Here is a 15,126-nt window from a genome sequence, read left to right as displayed (position 1 = left end):
TTTGGGTCGGGTTCGGGTATTTTTAGTTCGGATTCGGTTATTTCAGATCGGGTTCGGATATTTAGATTTTGAAAAAAAAAATTAAAATTTTAATTTCTCAAGTTTCTTATATTTAAAAATATAACTTTCAGTTAACTAATTTTTTATTTTTAATAAGTTGAATAGTTAATAGATTTAGACATAAAAATTTAAAACTAAAAAGGCATTAATTTAATTCTTTTTTAAAAAAATTGGATGTAACTTTTTGTTAATTTTTTAAATAAAAAACTTGACATGCATTTTCGGATCAGGTTCGGGTGCCACTTCGGATATCGGGTAAAGTGCCAACCCCTACTAATTAGGTTGTTTGTTTTTAATAACTTACCTTTCTAATATGGATTACTTGCGCAAGTTGAAATCATTAAATATGCAAATAACTTATTGACTAAATTTGTTTTTAATAACTTACCTTTCTAATATGGATTACTTGTGCAAATTGAAATCATTAAATATGCAAATCACTTATTCACAATATGGATTACTTGCACAAGTTGAAATCATTAAATATTATCGATTTAGTTTACCCTTGGGCAAGATTTAGAATTAAGACAAATATTAAAAACTTTCCTTATTATTCAAACGGTAAACTTGCGCATGTTGATATCATATTTATTACATTGCTTACAAAATATTTTAATGTTTCTAATTAGGTTTTTTGTTTTTAATAACTTACCTTTCTTATATAGATTACTTGCGCAAGTTAAAATCATATCATATGCAAATCAATTTTTGACAATACACATTTAATATCTTTCTTTAAACGATTTCATTATTTATTGTGCAAAATATTGTGCGTCACTAATATGAAAAATAAATCGACTGTATATATATAGGAGATACCCAAGGTCTTAAAATAAAAACATTCTCTTTTCATTCTTTAAAGTATTATTCACAAATCTCTCATCTCATACTATTAAGGTATTACGACGATGCTGATGCTGCTTGTGTGCTAAGAAAAATGTGTTTAGACGCAAAGGCTCCTCATCTTTCATCGACTCTGCCATCCACTTTGCCTTGGAAGTTCAATAAACATGTACAGCCTAATAAAGGACTAACCCGCCAAGGCAATGGGAACTCAGAAGAGTTACGTTGTGTCATTGCTCTTATTTGACAGTATGTTTTCTTAGCATATAAATCACCTTTATCTCCTCTATACTTCTATCTGTTAAAATTTTGTTATTACATGACAGTGGCGATCGAACTCCAAAACAGAAGGTGAAACTAAATGTTACAGAGGAGAAACTGTTAATCATGATGCTGAAGTACAATGGTGGAAAGCCAAGAGCTGAGGTGCGAGAGGCTCCAGCTTTTCTGTCATCCATTTTTTATCAGAGCCTTGATTCATTTTATATTTTTTTTTTCTTTTTGTAGACAAAACTAAAAAGTGTAATCCAGTTGCAAGACCTATTAGATGCAACAAGAATGTTAGTTCCCCGCACAAGGTAGAATCATGAACTCAACTCTTTGTGTTTTGTCTCCAAAAAACATGTATGATCTATCCTTTCCATGTGTTGAATACTGGTAACGATAATATGGTCTTCCTTTTTTTATATGTAGACCAGGTCGTGAGAATGATAGTGATCCAGAAGATCTTGAACATGCTGAGAAGCTTCGCCAAGTTAAAGCAGTTATTGAAGAGGTTCTTTAGCACTTTCTCTTTTTTTTGTTGAATATAGTCCGGGAAAAGTATTACATAGTATCATTTAGTAATACTATCTTATATCTTTTTTTGTTGAATATACTATCTTATAAGTAAGCTAGCATTATGTATTTTTTATTTAATTCATGAGGTCATTTTCAAAGCAGTCAAAAAACCTAGAAAATTAATAATCGAACCAGCTACCTTTTTTTATTAGACCGGATATTAGTTCCACCAATAATCGTGGTCAACTTACCAACATGGTGCATATATGTCAAATTGACAAATCTACGTTTATGTAACCCAACCTGTAAGGGATTTAGATTTTTTTTGTGAATCTCGTGGACTGATCTATCGCAGATTGGGGTTCATAGGTGAAGTTTCAAGAAATTGTTATAATTTGATTGGTCGATTGTTTTTAATTTTTATTTATTTAATTTAGAACTAAAAATTTAAGATAAGTCTAAAATCATTTAACATCACTTGCCATACAATCTAACGAATATTACAAATAACAATTTATGGAAACTAATTCTCGAAATTATAGAAAGATTAATAATGTTTTATTTATTACTTTTAATATTTATAAACTATAAAATACAATGAACGAAATTTTATATAAGATAATTATAATAGTTTTATACTCTACTTGATGAATTGTGTTCGAATATAATTATATAATAACTATTTTAAATATTACAAAATCCAAAAATGTTTATTAATATTATTTTTAAATTATTTATCGTTGTTTAAAGAATAAATTTATCATAATTTTAAAATAATTTATAAAATGCTTACAAAATGCAAGGCAAAGTTGCACTTTCAAGAGTTAAGTCGAGATCTGGATTAAAAATCCTAATAACTGGCAAAGAAGGGAAGCCGCAGACAAAAATATTGAATGTTGTCTATAAACAAGTTTTTCAGAATATTTCGTAGTCACGGTACGTAATTTTAATCTACTTTTTTTTCAAATACAAATTTTAAAATAAATAAACTGTTGCAATTATTTATTTTTTTGTATTTGCTAGATGGGTTGTGATGAGTTAGGAGACCGATGACGGTATGTCAATTTAATATTATTTCATGTTCAATAAAATTTAGAAATTTATAAACCTATCAAATAATGTTAACCCGTCAAATTGCTTACAAAATTTATTTAATTTTTTGCAAGTTTCTAATTGAATTTGCTTTTTTTACCGAGAAATGTACTTCATAATTTATATTATTTATGGATAATATTTTGATTTTTATTATATTTTCTTTTAATATGTCTACATAAATGTTTGTTTATTATTTATGAAAAAATAATATTATTCACCTAAAATAAAGAATTACGAAACACATACAATACAATTCTAATTAATGATAATATAAAATCTGTTACTTCTAAAACTATACACTATTTATTCCATTTTTTGAATGAAAGTATTTTGTGACGTTGCAATTATACATACACACAATATCTACCTCTTCATACTGACGTTACTGTGTTCCTTCTCGTGAGGTACGGACCGAGAAAAAACACAGTGTGCGGGCCGGTCATGTTCTTATGCCCGCACAGGGTGCGGACCGGTCACCTAGTTTATTCTTAAATTGCAAATTTAAAATTTTGTAAAAAAAAAATATTGAATTTCTTTGGAAAAGATGATATTATTTCTAGGTTCCTAATGTTTTTAATCTAGTTGAGTTGCCCATAACTTTGAATTTGCTATAGAAAAAATATGTGATCTAATTTAGTAGTACATTTTCAACAACAACAAAAATTCATCATTGTAGCAACTTTTTCTTTGTAACAACTTTTTGGCAAAATCTTTCAAACAACGTGATGGAATGTAAAGACGTACGCTTTTAAATGATTAAGCTTGTAATTTACGATCATGGAGAGGTGTAGTCACGGGCCTTGCGGCCGAAGAGATTTGTATAGTTACAAAATCTCTTTCTCTACTCAAATTACTAAAATTGAATATCTGATTTTACTATTAGAGTTGAAAGCTAATGGTAATACAGCAAAGGACCGCTCTTTAAATATCTCTAGTTCCATCAAATTTGACATAGCAAATTACATCGGTTTTAAACTACACCACTCCAGTTTAGTATAAACTCAATTTTACCTAAACCACATCTTAACCGGTTTCATACCAATGGCTGAGGATCCATAGTTTCTTGAGAGTATGTTCATTCATCGGAAGCTGAGGCAGCCTGTTTCAGACAATCACGCATGATCTCTCCAAGTTTTGAACAAGCATCCAGGCATAGCTGCATTGCCTGCAAATTAGTTCACAATCAAACGCTAATATGTTAACCATACGCTCCTATCACCTATAGTTTAATTTGTGCCTAAAAGCTAATAATGAAGAACAATTTGATTAACCAATATCATGTGCTTTAGACAAAGGGATAACATCAATAGCGACAAAATAAAGAAAGACCACTGTCTCTAACCCTGAGTAACAACTAAAAGGAGACAAAAGTATTATTGAAAGGCATACCTCGTTAATGTTAGGCGTTGTCCATTCACCAGTAATGGTCAGCTGAGTGATTTCACTCCGAGATGGCATGCAAGTCATCATGAAGCTTCCATCTTCACATCCTTCCTCTTCTGTAACCGGGTCAATCATAAGGCTTTTCCCTATGCAAGACTTTTTAAAATATCGAAGAAACCATTTCTCAGTCAGTGTTTTAGAGTTAAGAGATAACAGCAGGTGTATCATAGTATATCTCAAGCTCATGGCACTCTTGTTTATTTCAGTGTACGCGTTACTTTTTTCATTTAATGCTAATAAACTCCAGAGATAATGTAGAGGGATTGGTGAAACTGACATACCACTGAGACAGCTGTGATAAGGTCATACATCATAATCCCGGCGTCTGCTAGAGCAAGACCAGCACACGATATCACAACGGGGAGGTCACCTGTAATAGAATACAATTACAATTCGATAACATCAGAATATGCCAAACAATAATCTTATTACAACAAGTAATAACTTGGACACATAATCAAACTCCTCCACGGGCACTATACTCATATACTTCCACAAGTTATCTACCAGATTTTGCTTTTTTTCTCGTAAAAGAAAACTGATAGAAGCATTTAGAGTGTTGTTGAGACTAAAAGAAAGAACAGAGTGATGAGACTTACTGCCTCCAGATTCAAGCACCAGCGCAAAAACATCAACAGTTGTCTTCGGAAACGTCTCCATCATGATCACGCCTTCCAACGCTTTGTGAAGCATTGATGAGTACTCTTTGTGATCAGTCCCCTGCAAACACCACACACATGTATTACTAACTTCATGAAACACAGAAAATATCCAAACCAAGGTATAAATAAAACTCAGATACCTGACTACCAAGAGTCGGGGAAGCAAAGGTTGTGTAGCTAACATTGCAGTTCAATCTACCAACATCACTATAAGTAATTGCTTTCTTACTCTCCCTTGGCCCAAATCTAACAGAATAAGCCAAAACAAACAGAACATAATCAGCTAAACAGCAAAAGAAAGACAAATTCTGAACATACTTACACAGAAACAATGACTTTGGTGTTCCCAAACTCAGCATAAGCAGAACCAGAAGCAGAGCTCACAGCACCCGTTTGAAGTACTGAACCCAAAAAAAAAAACAATTTTTTTCACTAAAGACGTAAACTTTGAAGTCTAACTAGTCTCAACCCTTGAACCGCTCAAAGATATAAGAAGAGAAAAAGGGAGTTAGGGTTTTACAGGCAGGTCGACATTGGTGGAATCCACGGCCGTCAGGACGGGTCCAATCGAGGTCGGAGTTTTTGAAGATAGGAGGCCGAGTTCTGGCGATGATTTTGGGTGAATACGTTGAGGCTGCGGCTCCCTGTTTCGCTGCCATGGTAGACTAAACAAAATCGAATCTTTGAGAAGAGAAGTGATGCGGCGGAGAGAGAGAGAGAGGAAGAAGGATACAAACACCGTCGTTTAAAGGTTTAGGGTTTATCAAAAACATAATAAAAGGAAAAAAAAACACAAGGTAAAGTTGTATATTTGTATACATACCCTCAAACTTTACGTTATTTACGTAAATCAGACACAACTTCAAATTATAATATAATGTAGGCCTGGGCCCATAATCCAAAATCCGAACCGAACCGAAAAATCCGATCTATACCCGGTCCAAAATGTAAAAAATACCCGAATGGATCTTGTAAGGTGGTACAAAACATATCCGAACCTGAAGTGTTATTAACTGAACCCGAAAAACTGAAAAAAAAAAACAAAAACTCCGAAAAAAATATCTAAAGAAATCATTCCGAATATCGAAACTAATATACAATATAATTATACGAAACATGAATATATACTTCAAATATTCAATTTCATATTTATTTTGATATGGTATCTAACAATACGTATTTAAAACTTAAATAACTACTTTAAATACTTAATTATATATACATAAGTATATATTTCTAATGTTTTGCTTTTAAATTTTAGATTTTATTTCGGGTATATCCGAACCGATCTGATATAACCTGAATCCGAACGATATATAGTTACTTTATGGGTTCTATGATGTGATATAAAACCTACCCGAACCCGACCCGTACTTGCAAATTTATTAGAATAGAACCTAGGAGGTGTTATAAAAAAGAACTGAACTCCGGAAAATCCGATCCGAATGCCAACGGGTATCCGGACGCCCAGACCTAATATAATGTATGCATGGTTTGGAATTGTACATTATCATCTTATGTCCTCCATTGTCACATAATTCGACTCAATTAGTGAAAAATGTAAAAGAAATTATATATCAAAGATACAATAGGGTTTAAATTTTAAGAAGTTTAAATACGGAAAAAATAATGACATAAGAAATACAATGGTCGAAGGAACAATTCAACTTAGCAAAAGTAGTGAACTTAATATGCATATCACCTTTTTAATGAACTTCAGTTATCCAAGTCCATAAAATTATCAATCTATATCGCCAGCTCTATGTAACTTTTCAATTTTACATTTTTCAAACTCAATAGATATCTAGAAAGTAATTGATCGATAACATATTGAGAGTGAAAGAAAATATCTCTCTTTTTTCTTTAAAGAGCCAAAAAGATATTTAGAAATACCTCATTTGTTAAATGATATCAAGACGCTCACTACTGCTCTACTACTACTTTCTTGGTCGCTCTCTCTTTGAGTGTCTCGATCGAGCTTCGAACAGGTCGCACGTTGCACATTGAATTGCCATCGCGGACCAGCGTGCTACAAGAGCCAGGCAGATATAATTTCTTTCACATAATTAATAATAGAACATATCAAATTGCTTTTAAAGTGTACTTTATATTAGAAACATCATTATATAATTACTTCTACAAATCGACACACATCATGTCTTTTTCAAGACTTAAAGCCATGTGATAATTTTCATTAACATTAATACTGGAGACATCTTTGCCAACCGTTTCATTATAAACAATACTCCCTCCGTTTTTTTTATATATGACGCTTTAAGATTGTGCACATAGATTAAGAAACATTTAATTTCTAAACAAAAACATCATTAATTGTTTACCTAACCATAATTTAACCAATACTAAAATAAAAACTATAATATCATTGGTCATCTAGCATTAATTAATAATAAATTTTATATAAAAAATTGAAAACGTCAAATATTTTGGAACAAAAAAAATTCCTCTAAAACGTCATATATAAAAAAACGGAGGGAGTATATTTCACTCTTAAAATAATTAATTTACTTAGCATGCTGACCACAAAAGATCATAGTTAAATGTAAAAATCATTAGAAGCTTTTTGTAGTTATAGAACTTAACAAGAAAGATTCCCAACAAAAAAAAGTCAAAAGAGAATTTGGGAAATGATAAAGAAGAAGACATACATGTGGAAAACAAAAATATAAAATAACCCATATTCGGAACTACGCTAGGCGCTATTCAAATGGATGATATGGATCTAACGAGTTAACAATTAATCGGAGAGTAGTCGGAGATTAATTGGGACATAGTTTTAAATATACTTTTTTATAAATATATTATGAATCATTAATTAGTTTGCATGACAATTATTCGAAGTAGTCTGGTGGTTACATGATCTCGGCTCAGCATAAGGACCTGGTTTTGACCCTAGAGTTACGCATTTTTCTTCTCTTTAATTTTGTTTGCCTTAAGTGAAGGGCACTAGCGTCATTTCGTCTTCATCTCCCCCAAAGAGTTTTCGATTTTACAGCTTTTCCATGGCCGTAAAATATTTATAATCACATATATCATCAAAGTTTTGTCTGTTTTCATGTTTGTATACTTAAAACCTATAGACTTGTCATCAAAATACAAGATTTTAAGTATTCAAAACTCAAAAAAAAAAAATGTTGTTGCCGATTTGTTGGCCGACTACAGCCAACTCGCCACGGTCAAGCACCACCGAGCGCCTCCTCACCGACTAATCGCCTGTAGTACCCGCATTTTCGAACATGGAAAATAACTATCAGACATTATTATTGGGGTTTTAAATTATTTTTTTGATAAATTATAATGATATTTAACCATTTTCAAAAACTCAGAAAATAATATTAGAATCTGATAATAACTTTTTACAAAAAATTCTACTCCCTCTATTCCCAAAAAAAAGATTTTCTAGAGTATTCACGCATATTAAGGAAACAATTATTTTTTTACAATTGAATTTATTATTTATTTTACTATACATTTTCCAATAAATATCAACTAATAGTATTCAACTAATTCAAATATTTTCAATAATGTTTCTTACAAGTATACAACTTTTCAACATTAACTACTAAAAGTACCTTAAAATTTTAGAAAATCTATCATTTTGGAACAAAAAATAAATCTAGAAAATTATACTTTCAGGAACAGAGAGAATACTAAATATTTAATTAAATACTAATATCATTAATAGTAATAATAACAGTCTTATTAATATTTTATTGTTGATATCTTATTCTGTTTTAAAATAAAATAATAAAAATTAGAGAAATAAAAAATATAGGACATGCTTTCTATATGAAAGATTTTAAAAAAAATCTGCTGTCCTATTGATTCTCTATTTTTATATTTAAGTAAAATACCCTTTTATGAATTTTATAACATTTGTCTCTATTTATTTATTCTTTTGTAAGTCACTATCAAATTATTATCTATTTTATAAACAACGAGTTCCATACAAATTAATAAATCCTCGTGTCAGTCTAAGATAAATAAACCTTCGGCTCCTCCTGGATAGTGAAGTGCCTGGAGCTTTGTCAAGTTCAGGAAAATTGAGAACCAGGTCTTCTTTCTTTCTTTTTTCTTTTTTCTTTCTCATATAATTCACATTTTAAAGTTCATTGGTAGGTGTTTTGATCCGTCGAAATTAAAACCTGAGCCTTTCTTATTTTCAGACAGTTTAGATTTGTCTTTTCGATTTATCTTACTATATAAGATAGACTCATACTTGAAGAGCAAGTCATTACTGTTCATCACTCCTTGGTGTTTTTGTTTTCCTCATCGATTATTTCAGGATTTTTCATACTCGATTTGTTGTATATTAAAGAAAAGCATGATCAGAATTAACGATGAAACTTAATCTATGTTGATCTCTGACTATGTGTTAAGAGAAAAAAACTAGGATAGCACCAAACCAAGTTTATGTTCCTAAGCTAGCACTCAAGGTTCAAAGTCACAAAAATAGGTTTCATTAAAGAGGTAAATATACACTTATATCCCTTGGGTTAATTAATCCAAACCTTAGGGTTTAGAGTTAAGGGGTAGGGTTTTGGAATTAGGGTTTAAAATTTTATAAAAAAAAAATATTAAAATAAAAAATAAAAATTTTAAAAACAGTTTTAAAAAGTATTTTTAAATTATAAAAAGAAAATTTGAAAAAAAAATAAAAAAAAAATAAATTTCGAAAAAAAAAATTATAAAAATTTCGAATCTGAAAACATATAATCTGAAACTATAAAAAAAAAAATCTTTTTTTCATTTTTTTAATTTTTATTTTATTTATTTTTGTTTGTTTATTTAATTTTAAACCAAGGGTATTAGGGATATTTTACCCTTTAATGAATGTCATTTTTGTGACTTTCTCCTTCTAGTGCTATTTTTGAGACATAAACTCCAAAAGGTGCTATTATTGACAATTGCCCATGTGTTAATTCTGTTTTTTTTTTCTTATTTGGCGTAGGTTAAGAGGCAACCTCGATTTGGGACGATCTTACTTCCCTCATGATGAAGATCACACAAAGGCTCTTCATTGTAGCATCTTCAAACTCAGAAAAGAGATGGATTTTCCCTTTAGCAATGGTTTCTCTCATGTTCATATGCATAACAGCTGAATCCTTCAACATGGGTCTCTTCTCTTCCATGCGTTCCATTAACTCACTCATCTTCTCCTCCAATCTATCAACCACAAACGAAACAACCATCAAACTACCAGAGTCAAAGCTCAATCAATCCTCTTCACACCCTCCTCCTGTACAGTCTAGTCCTCGCTTTGGTTATCTAGTATCAGGGTCAAAAGGTGACTTAGAGTCTCTATGGAGAGTGTTGAGAGCACTGTACCACCCGAGGAACCAATACGTTGTTCATCTCGATCTTGAGTCTCCTGCTGAAGAAAGGCTTGAGCTGGCTAAACGTGTGAGTGAAGATCCTATTTTTCACGAAGTTGGTAATGTTTTCATGATCACAAAGGCTAACCTCGTTACATATCGTGGACCAACGATGGTGGCTAATACGCTTCACGCATGCGCCATTCTCTTGAGGCAGAGTAAAGATTGGGATTGGTTCATCAATCTCAGCGCCTCTGACTATCCTCTAGTGACTCAAGATGGTATACAAATGTTTAGTGTTTCTTTTGTGTCCTAATTTTGAATAATCTCTCAGGATCATCAGTGCCTCAATTGCAGATCTTATTCATATATTCTCGGGGCTGGACCGGAACCTCAGTTTTATCGTGATATAGTAAAAGAAGTATAGAAGACACGTCAACAAAAGGGAATGGACACGTCACCGGAAGGAAAGAAGATACCAAATATATAAGTCACTTGACAATTAATATTTTCATTATTCGAAATTGTAAAAGTTTGTAACAAACTCTCTCTCTCTCATCTCTCTCTGTGTGACGATCTCTCATCTTTGTTGATTTCCATTGCTGGAGGATCATCACTGTGAGTAGGAATTGGTGTTTTAGAACGTTGGATTCCTGATTTGGATTTATAATACAAAGTGACGTTTATCTCTTATCAAAGGTATCAGAGCTTCGACGATTCTACGGAGAACGATGACAGAAACTCGTGCGCAGTCGCAGATGAAGGAGGCGAAGGTTCGTGAGGTGGAAGGAGCTTTTGGAGCTCGAATCGAAGCTCTAGAAGTCAAGTTGGAGAGTCAATCGGAGATGTTGAGCGCGAAACTCGATCAACACATCAGTGACATGTCAGAGACGATGCGTCTTATCGCGAACCAGAAGGATCAAGCCGCGACTGGTGATAATCGTAATCCCGAGCGTTTTCCTCCGATGATGCAACCAGATCCGGGGAGAGGAAGACCAGGTATGCATCATCACTATTCTGGAATGACGCGATTGACGAAGTTGGATTTTCCGCGATTTAACGGTGAAGCGATGAAGGATTGGTTATGTAAAGTGGAGCAGTTCTTCTACATGGATAATACACCTGATGATTTGAAAGTAGGCTTGGCTTCGATGCATTTTGATGGTCTTGCTGCTACTTGGCATCGTGCGGTATTACAGTCGGAGAATCACAGGAACTTGCTACAGGATTGGCCAACTTATTCTATGTTGTTGATGGAGAGATTTGATGAATTGTTGGATGATCCTTTTGCTGAGTTGAAAATGTTGCAGGAAACAGACGGTATAGTGGAGTATCATGGGAGGTTTGAGTTGATTCGTACTCGAGTTGATCTTCCTGAGCATTATCTTGTTAGTGCTTATTTGGCGGGGTTGCGCACTGACACTCAGATGCACATTCGCATGTTTCAACCGGAGTCAGTTCGTCAATGCCTCATGTTGGGAAGATTGTATGAGAAGGCACACCCAAAGAAGTCGTTTCAAACTGGATGGTCTCAAGGGAAGCAAGCGTTTGCAGGGAAAGGATTACTATCTCACAAGAAAGAAGCTGATACGAAACCTTTTTTGCCAACGGCTCAGGATAAATCAAAAGAGTACCAACCTCAGAAGTTTCTTACTCAAGAGGAGATGAGTAAAAGACGTGCAGCAGGCTTGTGTTACTTTTGTGACGAGAAGTACACACCTGGTCATTTCCTTAAGCATAAGAAGACGCAATTATTTGTGATGGAAGTGGAGGATGAGGATGAATTAACTCCGGAGGAACAAGAGATGATTGAAGAACAAGATGGTGGTGATTTGGCTCAAATATCTGTGAATGCAGTTACGGGGGTCTCGGGGTATAGAACTATGCGAGTGAAGGGTCTTTCAGGGAAAAGAACATTATTTGTGTTGATTGATACGGGCTCAACACACAATTTTATAGATGAGAAGGTGGCTGAGAAGTTGGGATGTGAGTTATTACCTGCTGGTACTACGAGAGTGGCAGTAGCAGATGGCAGTAAACTGGGGGTTAGTGCGAAGATCAACAACTTACAATGGAGCTTTCAACATAATTCTTTCACTGCAGACTTTATGGTTATTCCTTTGGGAGGTTGTGATATGGTATTGGGGATACAATGGTTGGAACAGTGGGGTCCTATTACTTGGGATTTTCAACAATTGACGATGAAGTTTCGGAGGGGTAATAAGTTTGTGTTGCTCCATGGTCTTACTCAAGGTTCTGTACGTGAATTGAGAGCACAAAAGCTCAACTTGGAGAAGGATGATATCGCACAAGTTTCCATGATCATGGTCCAACAGTGTGATACGGAGTTTCAGGGCAGCATTCATGCTTTGAATAGTAGTGACGACACCTCGCAGTATCCTCCTATTGAAGAGTTACTCCATGATTATGCTGACATTTTTGAAGAGCCGACGACTTTGCCTCCGTTTCGGGCGAATCACAACCACAAGATTCCACTTTTGGAGGGTTCTAATCCGGTTAACCAGCGACCCTATCGTTATGCAGTACATCAAAAGAATGAGATTGATAAGATGGTGAAGGAATTATTGGGAGCAGGAACTATACAGTCCAGTTCCAGTTCGTATGCTTCGCCGGTGGTGTTGGTAAAAAAGAAGGATGGGAGTTGGCGTTTGTGTGTGGATTATAGAGGCCTTAATGGTATGACGGTTAAAGATCGTTTTCCTATTCCGTTAATTGAGGATCTTATGGATGAACTTGGGGGTGCAAAGGTGTTTTCTAAGATCGATTTGCGGGCAGGATATCATCAGGTGAGGATGGATCCATCTGATATCCACAAGACAGCCTTCAAAACTCACAGCGGTCATTTTGAGTATCTGGTTATGCCGTTTGGGTTAACAAACGCACCTGCGACATTCCAGAGCTTAATGAACACAGTGTTTTGTGAGCTGTTGCGGAAGTGTGTCCTCATATTTTTTGATGATATATTGGTTTACAGCTCTTCTTTGGAGGAACATGTCGTTCATTTACAGAGTGTATTGGAGCTTATGAGAAGAAATCAGTTGTTTGCAAAGCATAGTAAGTGCGCGTTTGCTACTGATAGGGTGGAGTATTTGGGACATTTTATACAAGAAGCGGGGGTTTCAACTGATCCTCAGAAGATTAAAGCCATTGTGGAGTGGCCGAACCCATCGACACTGAAGGCGTTGAGAGGATTTTTGGGTTTAGCAGGGTACTATAGAAGATTTGTGATGAGCTTTGGTACGATTGCTAGACCTCTCACGGTTTTAACGAAGAAAAATTGTTTTGAATGGTCTGAAGAGGCAGAGACAGCTTTTGGTACTTTGAAGAAGGCTTTATGTGAAGCGCCAGTGTTGGCTTTGCCACGATTTGACAAACCTTTTGTCGTTGAAACTGATGCTTGTGGTCAGGGAATAGGGGCTGTGTTGATGCAAGAGGGTCATCCGATCGCGTTTATTAGTCGTCATTTGAAGGGTAAACAACTCCATCTTTCTATCTATGAGAAGGAGTTACTTGCCGTGGTGTTTGCAGTGCAAAAATGGCGCCATTACCTCTTGCCTAATCACTTTGTTATCAAGACTGATCAGAAGAGTCTGAAGTATTTGTTGGAGCAACGTTTGAACACACCCATTCAACAACAATGGTTACCGAAGCTGTTGGAGTTCGATTACGAGATTCAGTATCGACAAGGCAAGGAGAATGTCGTGGCCGATGCTTTATCACGGGTTGAAGGAGCGGAGGTATTACATATGGCATTATCTGTTCTCGAGTGTGATTTGATGCAGCAGATAAAACAAGCCTATGCAACGGATGGAGCGGTAAAGGAGTTAATCGATGAGTTGAAGTCTAAACCATTTTCGAAGAAACATTTTTCTTGGTCTCAGGATATCTTGCGGAGGAAAAGTAAGATTGTAGTACCAATGGATCCGGTGATCAGGAACAAGATTCTTCAGTGGTTGCATTGTTCTGGTGTGGGAGGTCATTCTGGTAGAGATGTTACTTATCAGCGAGTTAAAAACATTTTTTACTGGAAGGGTATGATTAAGGATATCCAACAGTACATAAGGAGTTGCAGTGTTTGTCAGCAATGCAAGTATGACACTTCTGCTTATCCTGGTTTAATAAATCCCTTGCCTATTCCAGATTCAATATGGTCAGATATTTCTATGGATTTTATTGATGGACTTCCTCTGTCTTTCGGTAAATCTGTGATATTTGTGGTAGTTGATAGGTTGAGTAAAGCTGCTCATTTTATGGCTCTTGCTCATCCCTATTCTGCATCCTCGGTGGCTCAGGCTTTTCTGGATAATGTCTATAAACTTCACGGCTTTCCTCAGTCCATTACCAGTGATCGTGATGCAGTTTTCTTAAGTGACTTTTGGAAAGAGTTGTTCAGTCTACAGGGAGTGGCTTTGAACATGTCTACTGCTTACCACCCACAGAGTGATGGGCAAACAGAGGTGGTGAACAGGTGTCTGGAGACATACTTGAGGTGTATGAGCAGTGACAGACCTAAGATGTGGAGTAAGTGGCTGCCTCTTGCAGAATATTGGTATAATACCAATTTTCACACGGCTATCCAAACTACACCATTTGAAGCTGTTTATGGTCGACCACCACCGCAACATTTGCCTTATTTACCGGGAGAATCGAAGGTAGCAGTGGTTGATCAAGGTTTACGTGACAGGGAAGACATGTTGTTGATGCTTAAGTTTCATCTGTCAAGGGCTCAACATCGGATGAAGCAGTTTACCGATCAACACAGAACAGACCGTAGCTTTGAGTTGGGAGATTTCGTTTATGTAAAGCTACAACCATATCGTCAACGTTCTGTGGTGGTTCGCTCTAATCAGAAGTTAGCTCCTAAGTATTTTGGTCCTTATAAAGTCATC

At 34.8% G+C, this 15,126-nt stretch overlaps 2 protein-coding genes across 3 annotated transcripts; one reads left to right on the top strand and one right to left on the bottom strand.

The window, feature by feature from the left end:
- Positions 1 to 3,632: 3,632 nt before the first annotated feature.
- Positions 3,633 to 5,652, bottom strand: LOC106445923 (exosome complex component RRP41-like). Its single transcript, XM_013887578.3, has 7 exons — positions 5,404 to 5,652; positions 5,206 to 5,284; positions 5,024 to 5,129; positions 4,821 to 4,941; positions 4,503 to 4,591; positions 4,168 to 4,317; positions 3,633 to 3,943 (listed from the first exon to the last, which is right to left on the bottom strand). Exons 1-7 carry the CDS (start codon positions 5,540 to 5,542, stop codon positions 3,854 to 3,856), a joined length of 774 nt encoding a protein of 257 aa, XP_013743032.1. The 5' UTR covers positions 5,543 to 5,652; the 3' UTR covers positions 3,633 to 3,853.
- Positions 5,653 to 8,750: 3,098 nt separating this feature from the next.
- On the top strand, positions 8,751 to 10,909 carry LOC106445915 (beta-glucuronosyltransferase GlcAT14B-like). Of its 2 annotated transcripts, XM_048742806.1 has the most exons (3): positions 8,751 to 8,955; positions 9,853 to 10,497; positions 10,574 to 10,909. In XM_048742806.1, the coding sequence occupies exons 2-3, from the start codon at positions 9,894 to 9,896 to the stop codon at positions 10,627 to 10,629; spliced, it is 660 nt and encodes a 219-aa protein (XP_048598763.1). In that variant the 5' UTR covers positions 8,751 to 8,955; positions 9,853 to 9,893; the 3' UTR covers positions 10,630 to 10,909. The 2 variants fall into 2 exon arrangements, with proteins under 2 accessions (XP_048598763.1, XP_048598758.1); XM_048742801.1 differs by lacking the exon at positions 8,751 to 8,955 and having other exon boundaries at positions 9,720 to 10,497.
- The last annotated feature ends 4,217 nt before the right edge of the window (positions 10,910 to 15,126 follow it).

Source organism: Brassica napus, chromosome A1 (assembly GCF_020379485.1).
Source record: "Brassica napus cultivar Da-Ae chromosome A1, Da-Ae, whole genome shotgun sequence".
Lineage (NCBI taxonomy): Eukaryota > Viridiplantae > Streptophyta > Magnoliopsida > Brassicales > Brassicaceae > Brassica > Brassica napus.
The sequence above is the reverse complement of the archived record's forward strand: the minus strand, read 5'-3'. Positions and strand labels throughout refer to the sequence as shown.